At 39.2% G+C, this 25,964-nt stretch overlaps 5 protein-coding genes across 5 annotated transcripts; 1 reads left to right on the top strand and 4 right to left on the bottom strand.

Annotated features, from left to right (window-relative positions):
- The first annotated feature begins 393 nt into the window (after nucleotides 1-393).
- LOC145909371 (uncharacterized) lies at nucleotides 394-4,135 on the top strand. Its single transcript, XM_082996760.1, has 8 exons — nucleotides 394-1,087; nucleotides 1,326-1,484; nucleotides 1,681-1,842; nucleotides 2,176-2,409; nucleotides 2,624-2,926; nucleotides 3,149-3,295; nucleotides 3,565-3,711; nucleotides 3,882-4,135. The coding sequence occupies exons 1-8, from the start codon at nucleotides 394-396 to the stop codon at nucleotides 4,133-4,135; spliced, it is 2,100 nt and encodes a 699-aa protein (XP_082852886.1).
- A 633-nt stretch (nucleotides 4,136-4,768) lies between these two features.
- On the bottom strand, nucleotides 4,769-12,804 carry LOC145909372 (alkaline phosphatase-like). Its single transcript, XM_082996761.1, has 12 exons — nucleotides 12,753-12,804; nucleotides 11,975-12,229; nucleotides 10,549-10,704; nucleotides 9,701-9,779; nucleotides 9,158-9,251; nucleotides 8,868-9,013; nucleotides 8,430-8,580; nucleotides 7,290-7,424; nucleotides 7,121-7,229; nucleotides 6,194-6,334; nucleotides 5,254-5,415; nucleotides 4,769-4,905 (listed from the first exon to the last, which is right to left on the bottom strand). The coding sequence occupies exons 1-12, from the start codon at nucleotides 12,802-12,804 to the stop codon at nucleotides 4,769-4,771; spliced, it is 1,617 nt and encodes a 538-aa protein (XP_082852887.1).
- A 753-nt stretch (nucleotides 12,805-13,557) lies between these two features.
- On the bottom strand, nucleotides 13,558-16,977 carry LOC145909374 (uncharacterized). Its single transcript, XM_082996764.1, has 9 exons — nucleotides 16,893-16,977; nucleotides 16,689-16,774; nucleotides 16,303-16,398; nucleotides 16,083-16,221; nucleotides 15,702-15,878; nucleotides 15,240-15,342; nucleotides 14,862-15,013; nucleotides 14,343-14,512; nucleotides 13,558-13,755 (listed from the first exon to the last, which is right to left on the bottom strand). The coding sequence occupies exons 1-9, from the start codon at nucleotides 16,975-16,977 to the stop codon at nucleotides 13,558-13,560; spliced, it is 1,206 nt and encodes a 401-aa protein (XP_082852890.1).
- Nucleotides 16,978-17,342: 365 nt separating this feature from the next.
- Nucleotides 17,343-20,445, bottom strand: LOC145909375 (uncharacterized). The gene is made up of 9 exons (XM_082996765.1): nucleotides 20,391-20,445; nucleotides 20,197-20,282; nucleotides 19,875-19,970; nucleotides 19,680-19,818; nucleotides 19,215-19,394; nucleotides 18,976-19,078; nucleotides 18,346-18,497; nucleotides 17,912-18,081; nucleotides 17,343-17,540 (listed from the first exon to the last, which is right to left on the bottom strand). The coding sequence occupies exons 1-9, from the start codon at nucleotides 20,443-20,445 to the stop codon at nucleotides 17,343-17,345; spliced, it is 1,179 nt and encodes a 392-aa protein (XP_082852891.1).
- A 1,236-nt stretch (nucleotides 20,446-21,681) lies between these two features.
- LOC145909376 (alkaline phosphatase, tissue-nonspecific isozyme-like) lies at nucleotides 21,682-25,107 on the bottom strand. Its single transcript, XM_082996766.1, has 10 exons — nucleotides 24,840-25,107; nucleotides 24,594-24,749; nucleotides 24,391-24,469; nucleotides 24,080-24,161; nucleotides 23,753-23,910; nucleotides 23,457-23,607; nucleotides 23,263-23,397; nucleotides 22,889-22,997; nucleotides 22,547-22,672; nucleotides 21,682-21,869 (listed from the first exon to the last, which is right to left on the bottom strand). Exons 1-10 carry the CDS (start codon nucleotides 25,105-25,107, stop codon nucleotides 21,682-21,684), a joined length of 1,452 nt encoding a protein of 483 aa, XP_082852892.1.
- Nucleotides 25,108-25,964: the final 857 nt, after the last annotated feature.

Here is a 25,964-nt window from a genome sequence, read left to right on the forward strand (position 1 = left end):
TTTTTTTCATTGGCAGAAAGTAGAACATCGGCATATTATGGTGGACTAATTGACTGTGCATTGCGCTCTACTTAAACTAGCCACCATTGTGTTTACTTTGAACTTACCCGGCTAAAACACTGAGGAAATGAGTTAACTTATTCGTAACGTTCGGTAAAGTGTTTCAGACAACACCGATGTAAATTGTTTTTAAATTTCGAGGTGAAGGTTGTAACGACGATATACAGCCCACATCCGTCTCTTGGACGGCCTGTGATTCGCTGGCTTTCCACACTTACGGTAAATTTTATTGCTGTTTACATGGATGTCATTTGTTTCATTTCAGATCATTTAGAAGCACTTCCGTGAAAACTTCTATAAACCAAAACAATGAGGCATCTGGTGTTTTTAACCATGGTCCTTGTTGTCAACGGTAACTTGCCGTACAACCCATTACCATCCGGTACCGGTCTACGTAATTTTGCTGCCGGATTGCCCAATCCCTCTGGAACAGGTACGGGTACATCTGGAGCCGGTGGTCTTTATCCCATTGGTGCTGGAACGCCAGGGGCTGGTGGTCTTTATCCAAGTGGTTCTGGTACACCAGGGGCTGGTGGTCTTTATCCAAGTGGTTCTGGTACACCGGGGGCCGGTGGTCTTTATCCAATCGGTTCTGGTACACCGGGGGCCGGTGGTCTTTATCCAAGTGGTGCTGGTACATCAGGGGCCGGTGGTCTTTATCCAAGTGGTTCTGGTACACCCGGGGCCGGTGGTCTTTATCCAAGTGGCGCTGGTACACCAGGGGCCGGTGGTCTTTATCCAATCGGTTCTGGTACACCAGGGGCCGGTGGTCTTTATCCAAGTGGTGTTGGTACATCAGGGGCCGGTGGTCTTTATCCAAGTGGCGCTGGTACATCAGGGGCCGGTGGTCTTTATCCAAGTGGTTCTGGTACTCCAGGGGCCGGTGGTCTTTATCCCATTGGTACAGGGACGTCTGGCTCAAACGGCCTTTACCCAATTGGTAGTGGTACGTCTGGTTCCAATGGTCTTTACCCAATTGGTTCCGGATCACCTGGTCTGTACCCGTCTTCATATGGCAGCAATTGCGGTAAATATAGTATTTTTTTGTATTTTCTGTGCAAATGATGTTTTAAGATGATTAATGTCAAGCTTTTTATTCAGTTTTTTACCCACATGTGCATTGTGAAACGCCCCATTTATATTTGTGTAAATACTACTTTTAGTTGATCTGTTTTTCACAAAAACACAAACCATGCAAACGAGTAATACAAGTGAGTGAATTTGCCTTGAAAAATAATTTTGTTTCCAATTACGTTGTTGTGTAGACCCGAAATGCAAGGACACATCGAAGCTGTATTGTTTGTACAAACAGTCCGAGTGCAGCTCGCCAAGCCTCGTCACCCAACTGATCACAAGACGTGCGTGTCCAGCAACATGTGGCTCCTGCGAACCTTGCACAGCCAGAGACAAAAAGTGCGAGGCAGGTAAGAAACAATTGTCCACTGAGGTGTTACCCGCTATGGAAAAATGACCAACAGCCCGGTCAATACATCTCTGTACAAAAATTGAGTGTAGTAAAACGATTTTTACAAAATTAATGTGAGACATTCATTGACAAAAACTGGATTTCCTGCGTGTGTGAAAACGGCCATATAAAGAAGCACCAATGTTCATTTACAGAGAAGACTTGCTACGACAAAATGCCGAGCTTCTGCAAATACGCGTTGAAAGGAAAATGCAATGAAATGAGTCCACAGGGGCTGATGATACGACAAAACTGCAGAGTCAGTTGCGATATCTGCTGGCCGTGCAAGGCACCACCTGTGTATGAATGCGATGAAGGTAAACAAAATTAATGCGAATTTACAGCTGAGTGGTTTGCATTCCTGGCGCCTTATTGTTAATTTTAACTTCAAAGCGATCCCTATTCCATTATATTTCTCGTAGCTATTGTTTATTAACGTGGTAGCACTAAGTTTTGTTTTGAATAAATAAATAAATAAATTAAGCTATTTTTTTAATTTTTTTTTAGTAAAATTTCACATGTTGAATTTCTTTGATTATTGAGTTGCAGACAGTATTATTCATTGTTTCGACCTGTGAGGTCCCATAAGTACAGCTGGTGACTGTAGCACCGAAATAGCTTTTAAAACAAACATAAATTTTCATATTCAGACTGCAAAGACAACCGCGACGATTGCCGCAGGCAAGCGTTGGAGAAAGGTCGATGTCGCTACAGCGAATACTCTCCCTGGATGGAGTCCAACTGTCGTTTGAGCTGCGGATTTTGTCAGAAATGTATCTCCCCTCCCCCCATTCCCGCTGCCACTTCACCACCAGCTCCTCCTCCAGCGGGTTATACGGAAAATACCCCATCACCCTCACAAGAAACCAGCACTTATTCCACCGGTGAGCTCTCGAGAAATTGTTCTCCCTGTAGTTTTTTTGTGGAAATTTTAATAACATTTTATTACTTTTTTTCGTGAGAAAGATTGCAGTAAATTCTTGAAAAGTTTTACCAGTTAATTTTATTAAATCTGCACAAAAAAACATACAACTTCCTTTTTTTTAATCAGTTCTTGGTTTAACATAGTATTAAAAAACCATTGTTGTTTTTTCTTAGACCAAGTGTTCGCTCTTCTGAATGAACTTTACCAAAACGAGACCTCGGGAACGACGAAGAAGAAGTCTGGACCCGTAAAGCCGAACGCTGATAAATACAAACAAGTTTGCGAGCGTTACACTGTGAACCAACAGGCCAGCTTACAACAACAGTGTCTCACCGCACACAACTACTACAGATGCCTCCATAACGTTCCAGCCCTCACTTACGATGACGAATTAGCGGCAAGCGCGTCTGGGTACGCAATGAAAATGGCAGAACGTGGTGATCTTTCATCCGGTTCGGTCAAATCGTCCCTAATTGGTGAGCTGCTCTATAGAAACGGAGATATTTAATGAAATAAAACAACACTTGCATTAAAGCTGAGCGATTAAATCGAATTTAACTACGTCACAGTGGATAATTGTGTTTTAATGTGACGTCACTAATGTGATAACATAACTATTTACGAGGTTTCGATTTTGACTAAAATGAAAATATATCTTCATCACATTTCGACGTAGAATAAACCCACAATCATTTCAGGTGCGGACCGAGGACAAAATGTCGGGGAAAACATTGCCGCACAGATTGACCGTTATCGTCAATTTAACGTCTACCAAGCTGTCGAAGGCTGGTATGCTGAAGCCATGAAGTACCCCTACAATAAACCTGCGTATAGCGACCAAACTCGTACGTGTATTTCTTGTTTCTCAGTTTCTTTAACCTTGTTTTGCATACGTAAAAATAATCGGTTCGTATCTTTACAATTGTTGCAGCTTGGGGGATAATTATCACAATGTGCACACGGTTCAACACATGATTTGTGTAACTTTTATTGCATTACGAACCCTATATGAGTTCGAAACGTTTACGAGCATTATGATGAACAGCATTCTAGCTTTGGCTTTTTTATTTAGAATATTATTGCATAAGTGTCTTATTTTGCTTTTTTTATTCAGAACACTTCACGCAACTGGTTTGGAAAAGCAGCACCAAAGTCGGTTGTGGATTGGTTAAATACGGCCAAAATGTCTATATTGTGGCCCACTATCAAGCCGCTGGAAATGTCCCAATGCAGTTTTCGACCAATGTAATAAGCCCAATGAGTAAGTACAATCGTGACCTGACAGAAAGTCGATATTCACGTTTTATTGCATTTTGATGATATTTCATTACACCAAACTCGAGTTTCGATGTTATAAAATTAACTTTTAATTTAATATTGAGAAGGTATATTCAGTCCAACTGACCTAATTGTGCGTCCCAATCATTTCAGACGTGTGCAATGTCAAATGTTCACGTGGAAGTTGCCAAAGCCACGAAGAGGCAAGGTCAGAGTGCAAATGTATGTACAACGGAATTCCGAGGTGCACCAAAGGTACAGGGTGCGTTGTCTTCTGCCCTAAGCCCCAATCGGGGTACGCACCTGGCTGGCGAGAAAGGTGTGCTGGCACACGAAGTTGTACTTGCAACTACAACAGAGGATTCAGTTTCTTTCGAAGAAGAATATTAGGGGCAACATGCATGTAAGAATATCAGTATTTCGTTTTAAACCTGAATTCGGAAAGATTGTTTTTCAATTGTTTCGAGAATCGAGCTCTTGTAGTCCAATTATAACACCTATTATCATTTTCTAGAGTACATTAAAATAAATTAGTAATATTTTGTAAATTATGTCTCTCGCATTTATTAGGTGTCACGTCATTCTGAAACTAACCCTATTCCCGTATACTAACCTTGTTTCAGTATAATGCTTCTATCGAACCGAGCGTAAGGTATTATGAAAATTACTGGTAGGATAAATGCATTTCTTTACATTTTCTTTGGTGGCATTTTTGTTTTTATCCACAACACGTTTCTGAGTAATTTCATTTTGATGTTTTCATTCTTTTTGATTTTTTTCACCTCATTGTTTGTTTGTTTTCGTTGGTTTTTTCCTTTTTTATTTCTTTGAGTTTAATTCGTAACACAGCGGTAATTAATGCACACAAGCTGTTGGTTTATTTTCGAAGTCGAAAACAGTCGGGTTTGGGTAAAGCAGCAAATTGACCTAACACTAGAACAAGTCAAGTGTTTAAGTAGCAACGCAGGGTTGTATGGAACATTAGCTTGGATCGCTGAACGTTTTGTCATAACGTAAGGAAAAGATTCCCACAAAAGTCCTTACGCGTCTTCGCTTCTCGCCTCCGGTTCAAAATCCTCTTCATGGACTTTGTACGTGAAGAACTTTTGTTTAAATTCTTGCAATAGCAGAGAAGTTGACTGGTCTTGACAATGATCGTAGTGTTTATATTCCTCGCCTGAAAGTGACAAAAACACATAAGTAGGCCACACTAAGGGAAAGAATTGATATAATCGAATTAAATTGTACTGATGAGACCTTATAGGTCGAAACAGCGGCCATCTATATGCAGCTTACACCAAATTGAATTGTTTGAAACAGGATGTTTTGAATTGGAGTCAGCTGGTTTATTGCAGGCCCGGTATTCATTTCTTCTAATCGGACCCAGCATTTCCTAGGGTCGGTCCTGTCCGTTATACGGCATTCCCGCCTTTTATATAAGAGCGTACTTTTTGTTTCTGAGTTGTCCCCGGCATAATAGAACACTTTTTAATGATTTTGCACAAGTAGATTCATTTATACCCACCCAAACATGCCGCGTAGAACATGACGTGTGCGATGTAAGTTTGTTCGTTCACTCCATGTATCAGATGAGCCATGGGGCCACTCGCATATATAACCACGTCCTCTGAACTGTGGGTACCGGCCGATAGTGGAATCGCACTCTGGGGTTTGTAAGACTTCGAATCTGTCAATGGATACGTTTCGATTGGGAAGACTGAAACATACAGTAACGTGCTATATGCGGCTAATAGCCCACCGGAACAGCTTAATTTTACGTAGATTAAATGAACATCCCGTTATTAAAAATGTACTTTTGAATCAATTGAATCACACTGTTGCGTTATACCTGATGAAGTCTCGCCGCATGACAGACGAAACGTCGTAAAATACAGTACGTTTATGCCAGAAGATCAGTACATTTTTAATTGCAATATGCCTGGCAGCAACAGGAATTTCAAATCCCATTATTGTGACTGTCAACATATTATAACTATTTTAAAACTTCTTTATTACATCAATTAAGGATATGGATGACCTTTATAAACAAACGAAACCATACGGATAAAAACAGGTCCATTGTAATCGGTTAGATCAAGGAAAACATATTTATTTCCTGATGACATAGAAGGTAAACTTAGAGAACTTAAAACTTAATAAATTTGCATGCTGGGGTTACGTAAAGGACAAAATAAACAGTTAATTTATAAAAACAGAACGTGTATGACATATGTGAGAACCAGTGACGTAGCTAAAGGAGGGACCATATCATCTTAAATTTTTAAGATAAAAGTTTGTTTGTGTCGTATTAAAACAAATTAGGCCTACTATCAAACCACACTTAACCCTGCTTCGTGGGGTGATGTTTCAAAACGAAAACTGTTATCCCCTTGAACTCATTAAATGGTTAGTTTCCACAAAAATTTCGGGCAAGCTACGTCACTGGTGAGTAAATTTTTACTTACATATTTCCCAAGGTCGCACAGCTTTTCGCACAGGAAGCGATTTAGACATGACGGAATAGCCTGGACCTGTTCCGTATACAATAGATGTGTAGTATTGACGATCCAAAGCTCTGCTCGGGTGTCTGTGATTCGGAGCAAGCCCTGTATGCAAGAGAATCGAGTGGAAAATACGCAATTACAGTTGTTTTTATTCTATTTTGGCCGCCTTTGGTCGTCAGATGCACCGACGAGTCCATGTGTGTTATCCCGTCTTAAGTCTCTAGTTTGACGGGACCTGGTAGATCGAAATAGTGTGCACGTTGTGTGAATTTGTAACTATTGCGTCTACAGTAAGTTTCAACAAAGCTCGTGATATTACAAAAACGATAATATTACTGTATCTCGGTGCAAATATGTTGCAAAGGCATCTGCCATAACCGCGCAAAACACAATGTAACAACACAACACTTGACTGTAAATCTATTTGTGTAGCAACCTGGCGTTGCAAATGTCATGCACAAAAAGCATTGAGGAAAACACAAAAGACGACTTAAAAAGCACCACAATGCTTGGCGGTTGCAAGTGAATGCAGCCTTGCCCTTTACATGCTATTTGCGCAGTCGATCCCCATGCAACCTGATGTAGTTTCGACCGGGTTTGTAACCCGTGGCGTGAAGCGCTTTTGCTGATTGACGCCAGAGAAAAAATGTCGCTGTCAAGATTTCGAGGTGTGAGGCATTTAGTTTCAATTGTTGCTGATTTAAAGTCGTCGTGCTTCCTTACAGAAGATTGAAAGATTGTGGAAAAAAGCATGGATTGCTACGTTTATTGGTGAGATAGACATAATCTGCACATTCGTAGCTACTCGCTTTACCACCAAGTTGTATTTTGTACACGACGTAAAACATGGCCGACATTTTGCTTAAATATTCTTGACAAAAAACTTACCCATAACGGGATTTCCCCTTATCGAACCACCTCCGAATGCGAACATGTGTCCGTGGTCGGCTGTTGCTATTAGCAACGTGTCTTCAGTTGATGTCATGTCACGTGCGACCTGCGTGTGAGGACGTATTGTAATTTACACGGTGTGAGAAATAGGTTTGCAATAAATTACCTGAATCGCTTTGTCCACTTCGGCGAATTCCTGCAGAGCGTATTTGGCGAGACCTTGGTGGTGTGCTTTGTCCAATAGCCCGCCCTCCACCAGGAGAAAGTAACCTTTGGGGTTCTTGCGTAGGATTCTTATGGCCTGTAAAGAACATAGCAAACGATAATAGTAGAAATGTAGAAGAAAAAAACAAGACTAATACACAAAAATGCATTGCGAATTAAAGCATTTATTCGTGTTCTTAGTCAAGTAGCTAAAAATGGGTTTTAAATCTTATTCCATTTGCGATACAACCTATTCCTGACATATTGCTTCTGTTGAATTATGCTTTATTTGATAACGGACCCATTTGTTCCACATAAAACTTATTTCGGTATATTAGCTTCTCAAACCGGTTTGCAAAACTGGTCACGTTCTCATGGCACTCCCGGTAGATGGAGGAAGCTGCTTTCCGCAAACACGAGTCTGTTGTTTGTGTGTTGCGATTTTGTGGGTGGAGATACCGGAGTTTTTGTAGAAATGAGCTCCTTCGTTTGCAGCATCACATAACCGCGTGACGTTATTTCGAAGTTAGTACTGTCACGAATTCTATGTATATCGTAAAATCGAATGCGCGGGAAACGATTTAATGTTATCAACACGTGGCCACTTGACTCTGACCTTGAGCAATAAGCAACAAACGTGTCTTGTGTTGTGAAGTTTTAAGTGCACTACTGTGCGGTAAGGGCGTTGTTCCTTTTAAATGCCGGCTTTTGTTGAAAGCGAGTTTCTTTCCGTGCCTAGAAGCGGTGAGCCGATTGTTGTAATTCTGTTGTCAATCAACAAGCGTCATAGCTGTGGCTTGTCTGATCGAATTAATCCGATGCACAAGCTTCTTTAGCAGCTAAGCGTCTACCCAAGGTTCCTGTGTTACGTAATCTTTGCGCTAAAGCCTTGGTTGTCGCAACGAATACAGCATAGGCTTTTATTGGTGATGGTTAAGATGTATTCTACGAACCCACGTAGTTTTACTACAACGAACCTTTATTCCCGTATTAAGGGATTGTTTGTTACTAGTTAGTCCACTTACACGGCGGAATAGTGCACTTTTTGTTCATTTTACCCACCCAAGAAGAAAAAAAAACAATTCTGAGCATTTCAACTAACCTTGTCAACCATTTGAGCAAGGCTTGGTTCACCAGCTTCATCTTTAAAGCGATCGAGTCGATATCTCATCTCATATCTTTCAAATAAACCTAACAAGTGATCTGTGGTTTCGGGATCAACTTCATGCAAACTCTTTGCGTTCCAGACGTACCTGAAAACATATCGTTGTGTAAGTGCGAAGCCGCGCACTCTTTCCATTTTAACTGTTTCTATTCTTGCCAAGCATTATAAATACTGACAAAAAATGTCCATTTTAATGAATACTTTGAAAGCAACGTAGTTATTGTAGGCCTATTTAAAATAACGTTGTAAAAATAGGATAGTTTTGGCATGGCGACGTGATTACGAAGGGCCTGTTGTTTAAATGCGCATTGTGTGATGATAAAACCAGTAATGTTTTGCACAGCATTTTTCTGAAAAAGTAAATAACATACTCACGAGTTATTTAGATTACGCTTAGTCAGATCATCCTGCCATTCTTGTATGAGGTTTCTTCCGTCCAAACGTTCACCGAATTTGCTCGCGTTTTCTTCGTCTGCGGCATGCTGTGGTTTCATGGGGGATCTCCCTCCGCCGAGAATAACCTAGCACAGCGTTTTTGCTTTTCTCAATAGAATTTTCCCAAACGTGTGTAGTAACTCTTTGTTTGTCAAGGTTTAATTGCCAAAGGACACCAAGTGGATAACGTTAGTGGTAATGGGTGTTTGCAAAGGCACTTCCAATATTACCTGAATACCCAACCTTTTTTCGAACAACTGCAAAGCAATGTCCTTGCAACCACTTCGTAATTCTTCAGGAATTCGTTTGTCCGAATACCAGCGCCTGAAAGTAAAAATGGCCACCAGTTATCCGAATATCCTTTTCTTAACGTTTGGTTGGATTGGTTTTGCCTGCAAGGGGAAAATTGATAATGGACTCAGTTGTTCGTTATTGTTGCAGGTTAAATATTTATTCTGTAAGCTTCAAATCCACCTTCAATGAACCAAATGATGTCAAGATTGATACATGGACCAAATCACCAAAGTAAGCAAGCATGTGGTTTTACACAATTCAAAGCATACATTTTGTCAAATTGTTTTTGGTTCTATCGAACAATAAAAAAGACACGCTAACCTAAATCGCTAAAAATTTGCCATTTTCGTCCACTTGTGGTTAAACGCGGTAAACAGATACCACGAACGCATAAAACCGTAAACTATGTTTTTTATTTGACTGTTTATCATGCTAAAATTTACCGAGAGACACAATCTTGTTTTCATAAGATATTTTACCTGTGTGTGATATGAGCGTATGCAGCTGCCGGTGTTGCATGCTGTACTCGAGTGTTGGTCACAATACCAGTTGATTTACCTGTAACAGAGTAATTATGTGCTATATATTGTCAAAAGCAGACTAGTTTGTCGACTTGCATTGACCACCATACTTGTAGCGCTACTTTAAATTGGTGGTCAACTTTTGCCACCAATTTACAAATAACTTGTCAATCATTGGACAAATTGTCGGACCAAAATAACTTCTGCTCCAATTTTCATACCAAATTTATTTCTTTATTTGATACATGATACGTTAAGCCTTGACCCCAAACCGGCGTCATTGACGTCATAGAGCGACAATTGTGATCAAACAACGTGCTTGTCGCAATGTGAATTTACTGTAGATAAAATCAAACCAAATCGCGTTTATTTTGCACGCAAGGTTACTATACAAATGAACAATATACGTGATACATTATATGCCAGAAGGGTTCGAGACAGGCGCCCATGTGAAGTTTCCTCCTACTGACTGCCCTGTGATCGCAGACAGTCGCACTGGGGGTGATAGGTTGCGGCAAGCATATTTGACGTTAGTTGAGCAGCTGGCCGTGCTGACCGGATAATTGCTTTTTTAATCTGTATTTTTGTCTTAGTTTCACTCCATGTTTCGCTAAATATTTGGTTGGTAAAACCCTCCTGAGAAGTTTGTTTGGATTTTTCTTTTCCAAACTTTACTTGCAGTTGAAATAATGTACCACTTGACGTGTTGTTTTTCTTGTGACAATTTTCCTTGCTTTAACGTTCAATGTTTCTTGATATACAACTTTAAAACATAAACAAAATGCAACAATAATGCCGAGTCAAACCTTCTTTAATGGCCTTCTCAAGGGCTGAATAGACGTGGCCGTCGTTGGTTCCGTCGCATTTTCCATCTCCAGTTACTCCAATCATCCCGTTCTTAGTTTTCACCCCACACAGAATCGCTGTCCCTGTGCTTGCACTGTCCGGCGTTTGGTAATTTACTGTTAAACATTTTTAACGTAGTTAAGTAAGTTAAAGTATGGTTTGATTTCGACGTTCTTGAGCGAGGCTGTTTCTGTGTGGATTGATTTGTGTGTGTGTGTGTGTGTGTGTGTAGTTTTAGGAATTATGGTTAAAATGATTTCGTTTCAATTTGGAGTCCTTTTGGAGATTTGTTTTTTATTGTTGGATTGCAATTTGCGTAACGCCTTAAACTTGCACAAACAACACTTGGTTTGAACAAACAACATGTGTTCGGAAAACTTATTTCTTTTACCATACTACAGTGTGCTTTGCGTCCAGCGCTCCACAGTCGCTATCTTTCATAATTGTCTTGGAATTAGCGAAACGTTTTAAACGTGCTCAAACAACAATTACGTATTTTAACTTATTACTGTGCCTGGCAGCATCAACAACAGTTCATTTGAACGTTTACGATACATAAACAGACTTAAGGTTTTTCTGGTGATGTTGTAATGTTTGCAGGTGTGATGGTTATTCGTACGCACGTCCTATGCCGCGTATTTGATTATCGCGGTTTTTACCCTTATCAGAATGATCGATTCGACCTAACTGACCTTGGTGTGTACGTGCAAACTGCTAAGTATAGTATTGTGTTGTTTAAGGGCGCACCTGCCTATGGTATTGAAATGTGATTTCAAATCTGCTTAACGTGGACACAATCACGATTTCAATGTGGCTGAAAGTACAATTTTCATCCCCAAATTTATAAACACACTTGATCTTACGAAAGCGGAGATTGTTGAGTAATGTGATGACGTTGAAAAAACACATTGGTTTTGCGGAGCTATATCCGTCCAAACTCTTGAAAGGGCATCTCCTTTTATCGATCAATCTTATCACAAACGACACGTGGACGACCACTACGTTCGTACGACCGACTGACGTGTACGCTTTCCCCGCCAATTAGCAAAACACTTTACACCGGACACACATTTTGAAAGATTCAGATAATGACGCAATAATGGTAATGACGCATGACCTTGACTTTAGCTACGTGGTATATTACTGGATTTGCATTTTTCGCCATTTGAAAGGAACGGTTGTTTGTTTTGCTTCCATTGATCAAAATAGTTTTTTGTCCAACTTTAACTTTCCGTTAAAAAAAATGTCATTTTAAGTTTGTAAAAAGTAAATATTTCTGTCAAATAAAATACCTTTTACCCTAATGTTCAAGTAAACTTTATTCGTCCGCTGGACAACATGTAAATAGCATTGCCAACTTCTGGATGTGTTTCATATGTAACTTACGGCTATAAGTCTTTGCAAGTCCAACATGTGGAAAGTTGTCCAACGCCGTTACGTGTTCCTCGCCCAGTTTCCATTTGTTTTGACCCATGAAAATTCTTCCCGCTGTTGTTGTTCCCAAACTCATACCGTCGCCGACCACCATTATGACGTTTTTCGCCACTCCTTTGTTGATATTCTCGAACGTACCGATAGCGTTCAAGAGCGCATCTTCGCCCGATTTCCTCCAAAAATATTCGCTGTTTTCCTCCTCAGGGTCTGCGGTAAACAAATGGAAATGCGTAGTCTGTCGCTCAAAAGTTTCTGACACAACCGCAGGATATCGGTGGTTCGAATCCCGACGTTTCCACTGATTGTGTAACCGATTTCCCGCTAAGCTACTTGCGGTTGTCGCAAACCGACACATGAGCGGAAAGGTTTAGATGAGACATTTTTAAAGCGAGGAATAGCTCGCGAAAGCTTGTGTCAATAAAGTTGCTTTCGATCAATCAGTCTGTCACAAAAGTGCACCAAAAACTATAGAAGTTAGGAGATGTATATGTAGACGCTTATTTATCAAACAAGTAATGTTTCATGATTGGAAGGTTCGCCCCCACTGCGCTGGTCCTTACTTGGCGGACAAACAATGTTTGCAAACACAAATCCCATTGGCGTGATTGGAGCGTGATTTTGTTAAAGTTAACGTAACCCGAAATAGCAACATAGAATGCTGCGTTACAGTTTAAAAACCGCTATACGCTTTCATTTAGTCGTTGTCTATACGCAAGATTACAGTACTTACATTGCAAAGAGCCATCGACAAACAAGGCCACCAACACCATGAAAAACCACATTGTTATTTGCTTGCAATATCTGGTCTGCGCTACAGCTAATTTGGGTGCAGGCTTCCTATGGTACCTTTGCAGCCAAACTATCCGTCGGTGTTTATATAGCCACAACGTTTCCTCTTCCGCAACGAATTGTATTTTTTCTCTTCGTCAGACAACGTTTCTCGTGGACGCATTACATTTCCACGTGATAAACCATAGTTGAACGTGCAGCTTATATAGTCTAAGGTGAGGATTTCTTGGAATATTTTTTGCACGTGTAATTAATCTGGTATGATTATATGACGTAATCCTTCCGTAATCATTGCTTTTTTAGATAGGAGCGAACTATAACAAATATTTGTGAATAAAAAGCAAAAATATTTCTGTTTACTCGCAAGCTATGCTTTGCTTCTACCTCACATTATTACTTCTTACTTTCGTGGGAAACCCACCGCACAAAATTAAAGTTACCGTGTGTGTCCACATACGTTAAAGCAATCTTATACTGTGGGACGCGGCTCATTTGGGGTCGCGAAAACGTACTTTTGCAGGGAACTCCGTGTTTTAAGCTGTCAGTTGTTAACTAGGAGGACTGTCTGAGATGACATATGATAACTTCTTTGAATGGAGTCGCGTACATTTTTGTTTAAATCGAGTGGTGCAGTTTTTGCATCAATACAATATTCACTCACTTATACCATGTGCGACAACAAAAGTGAGAACAAATGATGCATTTTTTCTTGTATTTCGACCTATTCAGACCCACGTGTGTATTAACTATGTGTGAGTGTGCATAACGTGATCACATGGGTTCGGACAAGTGCCCAAGTCCATGCCATCGAAATGGTGATGTTGGAATGTTTCTCCATATTCCTGGTCAAATATATAAACCAAGCTTGGGTCTCCGGTTAGTTCAATCAACTTCTCGCGTTCAAACTTGAAATCTCCATCCAGTTCCAATCCAACTACATACAGCTGTAAAGTTAAAAAAAAACTTTTGTTTTCATTTTTCAATCAAGATTATGTTTTGTGTTTGAGTTTGCTTTAATGTTTTACGCAATCGCATGACTGGCAGGATCGCCCCACTGTACAGGTCCTTACTTGGCGATCACAGCTGTTATAGTTGTAGAATCCCCCAACCCATATGTTACCGGTAAGTTGTCCGCTTGCGCACAAGCGTATCTTGGCCACAATATACGTGTAACCGCTGAGCTCCTGTAGCTCAGTTGGTAAAGCGTTGGACCTGGTTAGTCCAGGGTCGTGAGTTTAAACCTCACCGGGGGTTTGATTTTTTAAATCTCGCACCGACTTGTCAGAAAAAAGTGGCTGATCTAGCTAGGCTGCAATGCCCGGGATGCTAAGCCTGTAAACCTAGTGTTTGAGTTTGTATTAAACATAAAAGGCCTATTACTTTATTGTCGCAATTTTACAAGTAGTTTTCGATATTTTGGTGAAAATAAGTTTGTATTCCACGTTCTCAGAACTAAGAATCGTATAGTTGTTTAGTGGTGAAAAAATAGATTAAGCTCAATCGCGCGGTGGCGGTACAGAGCAACACTAACCCGATATCCACGTTTTTTGGCCTCTTCTGCCGCCGTTATCGCGTCATCATCCGGGTTGACGTTAGTCATGATTCCTATCATTTTCGGCACCTTTTCATACCTCATTCCCGATTCTGTGGTAAAAATGTTCTTGAGCGCGTACCGGATTGCCTTGCCCAGGTTTGCGCCCCCTGTCAATGATACAGTTTTAATTATTTCGTTAATAAATAGTTTCTTTTCACAAACTAAGTTTGTCAGCAGGTTTTCGTATCATTCTAAAAAATACGAGCGCTTTTTTTCGCTGCTTTGACGTCTTTTATACTGGGCATACTTATTTCTCAGCATTTTAAGCTGTTTTTCCCATTATTAATATTTTTTAGCTCCAAAAAAGTCGACGTAGGCTTTTTCATTTGTACTGCCATAATTTGTTTGTCCTTCTTACGTCCCCTTTAAAGGAAAAATGTATTCCTTTCATTCGTCCTTATTTTCGGTTCCAGAACTTTTTTGAGGAATTATTAAGTTAAGATAACGTGGTATCACCTGTGTTGTTGATTTTTACTCTTTCTCGAACGAGCTCCATGTACAGAGTTGCGTTCTCCCCGTATTCGTTAAAGTTAACCAGACTGGATTCAACTGGATCCACGTTGAAGTACATAACTGCATGCTTCAATGATTCCTCCGAAATCACACCACTGCGTAAATATATGCGGTTAGTCGCTTAGTTAAGAACACATGAATACATGAAAATGCCTAAAATCTGCGAGCTATTGACATGTAACACAGGGGCTGTAAGAATTTACTTGGTACATTAGCAGTTTTAATAAGTTATACCCCGACTAACTTGATTATATTTTGTAGTCTTTGTATCCCAATGTATACATGTAACAATTATATGACTAAAATATTAAGAAAACTTACTAGACGAAGGTGTCGAAGAAATTGTGCAATCTTCTCTCAGCATTTTCACGTTCAAAATGAATTAACTTTAGATCGTCCACAAGGTAATATGGCGGACAAGGTCCTGTGGGGTCAAGTTAATACTTCAGTTTTTAGACTAATTCTGTGGCTGCAGTCTTTAACTTGTAGGTCAAGTCATTATCTTTAACATAAACAAATGTTAGATTTGTTCGCCTGGGGCGACAGTTCACCGGTGTGATGGTGCTGCTTTGATTTCATTGTAGTAATGCCATTTGCGTATCTTGGTTGGATGATTTAGCAGCAATCTAGGCTGTCCTAGGAATCACTTTTTGCAAAAATTTTAGTACTTTTGTCCCTAAACCAACCCAAGTTGTCAGTGGGAGATATTTATAAACATATCTAAATATCTTTAAGTTTGCATTTGTATTCGACAACATTAGATATTGACGCATGCTTGCTTACTTGCACAGCATGGCTTCTCATGAGCCCACGTTCCGTTGTCCAGACAAATATTCGTGACTCGACCGGCTGGCCAAATGACGTAATCATCTTCTGTACACTCATATCTGCAAACCTTGTTTTTCTTGTAACATTCTATCTTACCATGCGGAAACTTTGTTGTGGTTGGTGGACATTCCCCTGCTGATAATTTAATTATATAATGCCTTTGTTTTTTTTGTTTTACCTCGACGTTGTAGAAATACAGTTTTCTTTAATTTAAATTCAACAACGGTTTTGCTTTAGTAACTGTGGTATTTAAGGGTAGTGTCAAGTTAATATATTCAACAAAGTTGTCGTCCATTTTACTGTATCTTGGGAGTGTTAAGATTATAATATTCCTACCATCGTTTAGCCCCGGGTAAAAGTTAACGCAATCCGGACTTCCAGCGTTGCAAAAATCCGAACCGGTGCAGCAGCACGTACAAATCGAGGTCGGTTGATTCGAATTGCATTGAGTGGATTTACCCGACATTCGTGAATTCTGCGTAATTGCAAAGTAGTTTCATAAAGCACCAAACAGGTCATTCGTGTTATCGTGTTGGCGAAAGTATTACTGTTATACCTGTAGCTCATTGTCGTCACAAGCGTTGGTGTTCTTGCATCCTTTGGTTACCCACAAGTTGCTGTTGTAACGTCTTACCACAGTCTCACATGATCCCTTTGTTACAAAACCACTTTTAACCGTATGGAAGCAAAAGACCAATAAATAATCGTTGAACTACAGGGAGTTGTGTACACTGTTTCAACCTGTATGGTCTCCTCCAGTGCAACTGGCGACTGTAGCGCTAAACCTAGCGGACTGTTTTAATCATGACGCCTACAAAGTGTTTACTGCTGTTTGTAGCTATTACTCCTTTTTTATTTTTAGTCTTTCCAAACAAAAAGCGTCCCATAACCGTTCAATTTAAAGTTACTGACATTTTTCTCTTAATAATGGTCGCATCTTACTTGGTTCGGATTGCATTCTTGTAAATGACCGTTAACATCACATTCTTCGAAGCTTTTCGATGCATAGCAGACCATGCATCGTAATGCTGGAAATTGAAAATGAGAACCAACTTGATTCAGATTTTGACAAATAAACGTTTATCATTAAATTACTCTTGTTTCACACTTAAACACGTTAAAAGGCCACATAAATTTGCTACTCACCCGCAACGCAACTTGCAAGAGACAGAACAGTGACAACCGCAATGTACTTCTGCATTTTTGAGGTTGTTGTTGAACGCAGCACCATTGCTTTCATTTAAGACATCTGGCACCGCCCCGGGTTACAACAACATCTCCTGTTATGGCTTTCTTAGGGAGCCTGATGTAGTTGTGTGGTTGGATGAACAAATTATTTTTGTTGTGGGATCAATGAAGACCTACGCGTTGTATTTAAGTGGTTTGGATTGCGTCATAATTTTTAATATGGTCTTTTTTAAGAAAAATCTGTCTAATATCGAAGAAGGTTCAAACCTTAAATCAAAATACTGCTTGCGATACAGTGCATGACCGATTGTCTACCACGGCACTAAGTTCCAGCTTAGTTTTTATTATATTTTCACGCATAATAACGACAAAGTTCCTGTCTTTTTTCCTGGGTAACAGCATTCAGTTTTATTCGTGACCGTGAAGGACATGTTTACAAGGGTTAGGACAGTAATATTGATCCACGTGATCAAATAGGTGCGGTTGAAACGTTTCCCCATAATCTTGGTCGAAAATCCAAATCAAGTTTCGATCTCCGGTGATTTGCAGCAACTTCTCCATGTCAAACTTAAAGTCTCCATCCAGTTCAATACCAATAATGTACAACTGCAATAAACATTACAAAGCTTTTCCCCATTAATTTAACTCATCTTGTGTTTTTTTATGTCATTGCAGAAATGACTTCTGCGCAGAAATATAGTTAATATTTTCCTAGCTAAATGCGTTAATTGTGTTTTCCTTGGATTTTCTGATAAAGTAGGCCTAAATAGTTTTTAGTTTTTGTGACGTATCTATATTTACGATAATTAACGTTTTAAAGTTGCAACCGAAAAACACAAAAAGCGTGCAATAAAATTACATAAAACTACAGTATGAACAGCGTTCTCAAGTGACACTAATTCATACCAACTCGTGGCGGGCAAAGTTGACCTAAATGGCCAGAATTTGCCCACGTCTGTGCCAGACCCTTTGCTTACCCGAATTCCTCTTCTCCTTGCTTCCTCCGCGGGTCCTTTTACATCATCGTCTGGATTTGCGTTCGTTAAAATACCGAGAGCTTTTGGTACTGTGTCGGTTCGCATGCCACCCTCTGGTGTAAAAAGGTGATCCAATGCATATTGTATGGCTGCACCCATGTTCACTGGACCTGAAAGATTATGTGGTTGTTTCTCATTTAAGTTTGACCAACTCCGTTCCAATTAAATAACCTAAAATTGAATCTTGTAAATCAACTTCCCACAGTCAAATGCTAATTTGGTGTGTTAATGTTCGTTTTAATGAAACGTTTTCAAAACCTTTTTAAACCATGGGAAGTTAAAAAACATTTCGTTACATTTTGCATTAGGACTTGATTATTGTCTGTTTTTAATTTGAGTTAAAATAAGCTCTTCGTGTGTTGTTATGTTAGTACCGGTATTGTTGATTTTGATCCTTTCTCGAACCAGTTCCATGTACCGAGTGGCGTTTGCGTCGTAATCGTTAAACTTGACAACACTGGAAAGTACCGGTTCCTGGTTGAAATATAAGGCTGCATGCAACATTGCATCTTCAGCAACGACTCCACTAAAACATACATTAAATCCTATTAGGATTCCAAAAGTAGAAGCTATAGTATGGCTACCTTCAGACACTCCACGTGCATTCTACTGTATGTCGTATCAGGTGTTTAATGGTTTTCTTTACGGTTCCTAAAGCATTCTGTGTTTAACCATCAGGCGCTGGCACGCTTTTGAACACAATGTGACAGTTAATAAATTTTGTCAAATTAGCAATAACTTTGCGTGCCAACATTTTTGTGTAAAACAATTATATTAAACAGCGTTGGAATGTGACTTAATAACGTAAATTAACTTAGTGTGCCATGAATGATTACCTCTATTGGCATGGGTTGTCTAATCCTACAGTGTAAGACCTTTGTTTTGGTATATTGGATACTAACATGCATACTGTTTGGAAGCAAGAAATGTATTCTCAGAACTATCTACTTGTGAGTTTATACCGGATCCGTTTCATCTCCAACTACTTATCACTGGTTACTTACTACACAAAGACGTCGAAGATATTGCTCAGTCTTCTTTCGGCATTTTCCCTTTCAAAATGAAGAAGTTTTATGTCATCATAGAGGTAATACGGCGGACAAGGTCCTGTTAATTAAACACTAGTTTAGATTTTTTGATACGTTTTTATTTGTTTGCCGTTTCAAAAAATGCCGACCGGGGACTGCTTTTCAAGATCAACTTTTTAAGGACAAAGTTTGCATAAAGTTTTTCAGATTCTTACTAAAACAGCAAGGTTTTTCATGTGCCCAAGTTCCGTTGTCGAGACACACATTCGTGTCACGCCCGGCTGGCCAAATAATGTACTCGTCTTCTGTGCACTCATATCTGCAAACCTTATCTTCATTATAACATTCCATTTTGCCATGCGGAAATGTGGTACTGGTAAGTGGGCAGTCGCTAACTGTAAAAGAAACTCGCACCTTAAACATATAAGAACGAATATGTTTACACGGACAGTTTAAACATGTTTCTTGGTTTTTCTCTCAAATACTGATCATCAAATTTTTATCAGGACTATGAATTGTCTGTTATTCTTATTTAAGGAACCAGACAAATGTGCTTTGTCGTTGGTGTTGATACGTATAAGTTTCCCCATAGATGGGAATGTGGAATTTTATTCAAACAAAACAACCTTTGGGCATTTAAATGTGGTGAAACATTCGTGGCAGTAAACTGTAAATTTTACCACGTTTCGGTGCATCATAAAACTTGACGCAATCCGGCCTTCCAGCGTTACATAAATCCGAACCACCACAGCAGCACGAACAAACCGAGCTCCGTTGGTCCGAATTGCATTGGGTGGATTTTCCCGATTCTTTGAAGTTCTAGAACGGAAAACGATTAATTATAAACGTACCATAATGATGTTGCTTCAATTCACCTGTTCTTGGTTGTTTATGCAGGCGTTGGTATTTTTGCATCCTTTTGTTATCCACAAGTGTTCTCTGTAACGCCTCACCACTGTCTCGCAGGATTTCTATCGAGAAAACGGTATAAACAAAAAATGCAATAGAGCCATTAACGTTTTATAGTGAGGTGCCGACAGGGCCACTGTTTCAACCAATAGGTCAAATTCAGTGTAGCTGTGGCGCCGATGCACTATAAGGTATAGGTTCTCTGGCCTATAGCAGGCAAGAGCGTCACAATTTAAAACTGCACTATTGAGATCCTCTAAAAATACTTCTATGTTATCATAAGCTTACTTGATTTATGTTACATTGCTGTAGATGTCCCTCCACGTCACATTTTTCAAAGCTCTCTGATGCGTAACAAGTTATACATTTTAATGCTGTAAAAGAGAACGCCAACTATAATCCACGTGTCAAGTTGGCAAATGCAAAACTACAGAGTATATGATTGCTGTTTTTCCCCAAAGTAAAAAGCTGAAATAAGTTACCTTGAGTGATTGGAACTGCTCCTATCACATATACAATTATTATCAGTTGCATCATGGCAAGCTTCTTGCAAACTGGATGCTAAAAAACTCTTAATTTCTTCTTGCGAATGCTGTGCTTTACATTCTGACTCGAGCACTAAAATGTTGGCAATAGCCCCAAGGCAGTAAAATCGTATGCAAGGTTTTTCAGTGAAAATTTCCTGCTGAACGTGACCCACAAGATGTAATGTATCTGATGTTGTATAAGCACAATTTCTGAACTTGAGATATAGTGTGTATGACGCTATATATGTCTACTGGTACACAATATTTGTCAATAAATTTTTAAAAGAAAATCAACATTGTCAATGAAGTGAAACTCAAAAAACGTACACAAAAAAACATTGTTGATACAGGCCGTCTTGATTGTCATACAATGCAGATGAATAAGGTTATGTGTCGTTTTGGTGAACATCAGACATAGCCGTAGGTCACCTACGGGCAAAGCGTTATTCTGACTATATTATTTATGTGACTTCTATTCTGCTACGACTTCAATGCCTTTGCCTCTGAATGCCAAAAACGTATCGTTTAAATCATACATCTATAGCAAAATCATGTTTATTTGCGTTTGTCAATCACGACATTGTAAATGGAAACTGAGTAAAGGCTTCGTCGTAATACATTTTAAAGAAGTGGCAAAAAACATTCAATCACTGTGGAGGAAGGGAGTAATCGGCTTTTTATCTGTCTAATACAAAATATACACATAATGGAATATTATATCATTTATGTGTTGAATGATATGCTGATACAAAAGTGTCCTCTGGTAAACACCATGAGACACTACAAACGCGAAACAAAACGGCACAGATAGAAATTTCTGCAGAATCTTACATAATTTGTTTTCCTGCTGTTTTTTACCAAACGGAACAATTCTAGTTATCCAAATTCTTTACTGTTTGATTTAAAAAGTAAATATTAGACTTCATACAAAAATTTAATTTTTTTTAGGCTTCACAGAATTAATAATGCACCAAACAAGTATCCGATCACGTGTATTATAACGTGTATGGCTAAATATGCATATTTTATGTCAGCTTTGCTTGCTGTTTGCATTCATATTTCCGTCATCAGGGGTGTTGTCGGAGTACTACAGTGTGGGTAGTTTGAATATTGCGGATCTGCAAAAATTATTTGTAGTTACAAAATATCCATTTTTGCAATTATCTTGCTAAACAGTTGCCCGACATTTGATATATCATCGCTTTTACTGGAAACTATTACAGCGTTTCAGGACAAAATATGCCGTCTATATCAACTTCCACGAACTCTTACCCATGCAGGAGGCAAAGAAAACGACTTGGGCAATATAAGTTTGTTCGTGAACCCCAGTTATAAGGTGGGACCTCGGTCCACTGGCATAAACCAACACATCTTCTGCTCCGTGGGTCTCCGCGCGTCGTTCAAGCGCAGTTAGTGGGCGATACTCGTCTCTTGCTAGGAAAATAGAGGTATCTTAGAAATACACGGCTGATATAATTATATATTAAATTTCACAAAGCGATCTGTGGACAGCTCAGATAGATTTTTTTATGAGAAAAATATATTTCGCCTAAAAAGGCATCAACACAAGGCTGTTTCTAAATTTTAAAAGCCAGAAAATTTTTAAACTAAACAACTACGATTACCTACAATATTAAGCTGACATTTGTTATTTTGCACTTGGATGAATGTAATTAATTGTGTATAACCTGCAAACAGATGGCCACTGTTTCGACCTAAAAGGTCTCATCATTGCAGCTGGTGTGACTAACAGACGACTTTGCTCGTGACTATCACCACAAAGTGGAAGTCTTTGCTTGGCTGTTTGGTCAGCAAAGTCGTCTGATAGTCACACCAGCTGCAATGATGAGACCTTTTAGGTCGAAACAGTGGCCATCTGTCTGCAGCTTATACACAATTCGTATTATTGGCTCCACATTGCTTATCGAATGTAATTAAGTATAGAAATTGTCTGTATTTTTAGAATAGAGAGACAAAATTGTTTAATAACTGTTGAAAAGTGCATTAGACCATATTTTGCCTTTTTGTACCAACACCCAATCAAAATTTTGGTCAGTTGGTCGACTATATTTTTAAATAGTTATTAAACAATTGTGTATTTTACATAGTACCTGCATCTGCAATCGCTCTGTTTTTAGAGCTCCAAACGGATTTGAGGTTGTAGTTGGGTCCGTTACCGTAAGCAGTGTTAGTAGAGAATCTCCCGAATTCAGTTTCTTCTTGATTTATTAGGACCTCTACAAGATGTACTTGCATTGTAAGTTTAGGTAAAGTTATGAGTTGTTCCACAAAATAACAACTGTGTATTATGGTAAATGTTATGTTCATTGGATTCAATTTCATTTGGCACAAAATAAGGTAAAGTGCACGAAAAATAAATATGAAAAATACTGGCATACGCAATCAAGTGACTAGCATCTGCTGTGCATTTATGTGCAACACAAAGAACTCACCTGAAAAAGTGGTGCCTCTCTTTCCGGCGCTACCGTAGGTAAACACGTGACCATGGTCGGCCGTTGCTATAATCAGTGTGTCGTCATCACTAGTAAGATCCTTAGCAACCTGTAGTGTCACATATTGCATATATTAATATGACTGAAAGATAATATAAACAAACATGGACAGTGAATCATTTTAATTATTGACAGACATGACCTAGTACTGATGATAAACCGAGTTAAAGTCCAAAACGTTTACTAACTTTCTTAATATAATCTTACTTAATATAGCATATTAGCTTTGGCTTTCTTATTCAGACTCATTAACTCCAAGTATTTTGCACCCAAAAGACCTTATTATTTTTTCTACTTTACTGAGTGGTTTTGACCTTAATGGCTCTGTCGAAATCAGAGAATTCCTCCAATGCGTATTTAACGAGGGTTTTGTGATGAGCTTTGTCGATCATTCCTGCTTCAACCAAGAGGAAAAAACCTTCATCGTTCTTCTTCAAAATCTTGACTGCCTGTAAAAAATGGTTTTGTTGGATTAAACATACAGAAGTAACAACATTTAACACGACACCTTTTCGACCATTTCCGGGAGTGATGGTTGAGATCGCATTTTAATGGAGTTATTCAATCTGTATTCCATTTCATTTGATGCGAAGAGACCAAGCAGGTAGTCGGTTGTATTGGTATCGACCGCTGTAAGTTCTTGCTTGTTGTTCACGTACCTATATTAAGTAACATGTCAGATAATGATGATATCGGGTATTCAAAATCGGTGCACTGGGGAAAAAAAGAAGTATGTTGTCTATTAAGTGTGGGCGTATACAAAGCCATGAAAATTTTATTTGGTTTGGCAACATTACCACCTACACATTATTGTGGTTGGGGAAAGAGTTTTTCCATCTCCTGATGAAATTAGCATTTACTCCTGGAGCTCTCTTTCCCGTTTCAATCTCCCCTGTTTCATCTCTAACATTGTCCCACCACGAGCTGCTGTGCATGTACTTCCTACCGCCACCTAGCAGCACCTGCGTTTAATTACGGGATGTGACTAAAATGTAATGGCTATGTGGTTTAATATCACATTGCTTGTCTGAGGTGTATTTAATGATAGCTATATTTTTCATCATTTTTTAACATATGTCTTAATAGATTCGTACTGACTACGACTTGCTTGTAACTATATTTGTTGCTTACTTGAATGTCTTCCCGTTTATCGAAAAGTTGTTGTGCAATGTCTTTGCATCCGCTTCCAGCACCAACACTTGAAAACCAAGATCTGTGGAAATTCCCTTAACATGGTTTAAATGGGTTTTACCAGTAAAGGAAATGCATTGGCCATGATATACCTGGTGCATCAACCATGATGCAACGTGACAAACCTTTAGTGACAAATTTGTAATATATATATATCGTAGTTTGGGTGTATGAAAAAAAGCCTGCTTCACCATTATCCCGAATACATAACACATACTCAATACTTTACAAGATATATTCCCTCGCCTTACCTCTTGGGAATATGAGCGTAGGCCGACGCTGGCGTTGCATGTTGTATTCTGGTGGTTGTCACCACCCCAGTTGATTTGCCTGCGAATTACCATTTGTTGGTGGTTTGGATTGAGTTTGCACCGGTTTGTTTCAAAACGCATTGTAGCCATTCATTTATGTAGTCATTCAGCAACATACACACACACAACCACCCACAACTCACCCATTTTTACAGCTTTTTCCAATGCTGATTCAACGTGCTTGGATTGAGTACATTTGTTGTCATGAGACGCCACCATACCAAGCGCCCCATTGGTAGTTTTTACTCCAGTCAAAATGGCAGTTGCCGTTGCTGCACTGTCGGGAGTTTGTTGGTTAACTGTTGGAAAAAATATATGTTTTGTGTGTCCTTATGGAATGTCAATCTTATTGCTGATGAAAAATTGTGGTCGTGGACAAATTTACTTACCACTGTATGTTTTGGCTGTGCCAGTATGCGGAAAACTGTCCAGAGTAGTGACGTACTCTTCACCGGTTTCGTTCTTTTTTTGGCCCATGTAGACTCTCCCGGCTGTTGAGGTTCCAATGCTCATGCCGTCGCCGATAAAAATGATAACATTTTTGGCTTTTTGTGCTGTGTTGATGTTTGAGAATTTGTTGATGGAATTTAAAAGATCGTTTTCTCGTTGATTTTTCCAAAAGACTTCGTTTTTTTCGGCTTCTGAAACGGCTAACATGCAAACTGTTTGTTAAATTATGATTTTTTGGACAAGTTAAGTTAGTTTTCAATTAGAAGGAACGGCAAACCAGAGATATGATTTACCTGCTGCCATAGAAATCCCCAACAAACAAACAAACGCCGTCAGTCGCAGCAACATGATTTTTATTTGATGTTTAAAATTTTCTTTTGAGAAAAACTATCAATAAAAATAAAATTTGTAAGTTTGCGATGTTTTTAATAGTTTTTTTTTTTTTTTTTTTTTTTTCTTGTGTTCGGCTGCGTTATGAATAGGAAAACCCCACTAAAGTCATTACGCTTACGTTAGACCTTTGTTGTATTTTTATGATTTCCCAACTAAATATTGAAACTTGTCGCCACATGCGGCGATCGCCTGCCTCGAACTCTCTTCCCTTGTTCTTTCTTTTTTAACAATATAAAAAATGTTGCTTTTTCTGCGTTTTAAGCCTCGATATAAAGCGATGAATTCATGTATTGACCTCTTCCCTTGAGCCTTTATATACACCCACAGTGTTGCTCCGGAGTACGTCTGTTCAGCATATAAGCCATGTGGTAATAGCAAATAACTTAATATTATCACATAGAATCCTGTTTTTAAATGCTTGTGTGTTAATGTCTAAGGCGTCGAACCAACTGTCCATTTAGTTGCATTCAAACAGCAGCTGTCCGTGCTTCCGTTTAGCCCGCGTTGGATGACCGGCGATGATATTTGAAAGCAAATAGACTGGGTTTTATATTCACAGTGCTCTGGGTAATTACAATTTATTCTGCCGAAGTATCTTGGTTTTAAATACAACCTTCAGGTAGCCACGATTAAAGTAATTGTTCGCATACACTTTTTATTCCATGCGTTAT

The sequence above is a fragment of the Ascidia mentula genome, chromosome 7 (genome assembly GCF_947561715.1).
Source record: "Ascidia mentula chromosome 7, kaAscMent1.1, whole genome shotgun sequence".
Classification (NCBI taxonomy): Eukaryota; Metazoa; Chordata; class Ascidiacea; order Phlebobranchia; family Ascidiidae; genus Ascidia; species Ascidia mentula.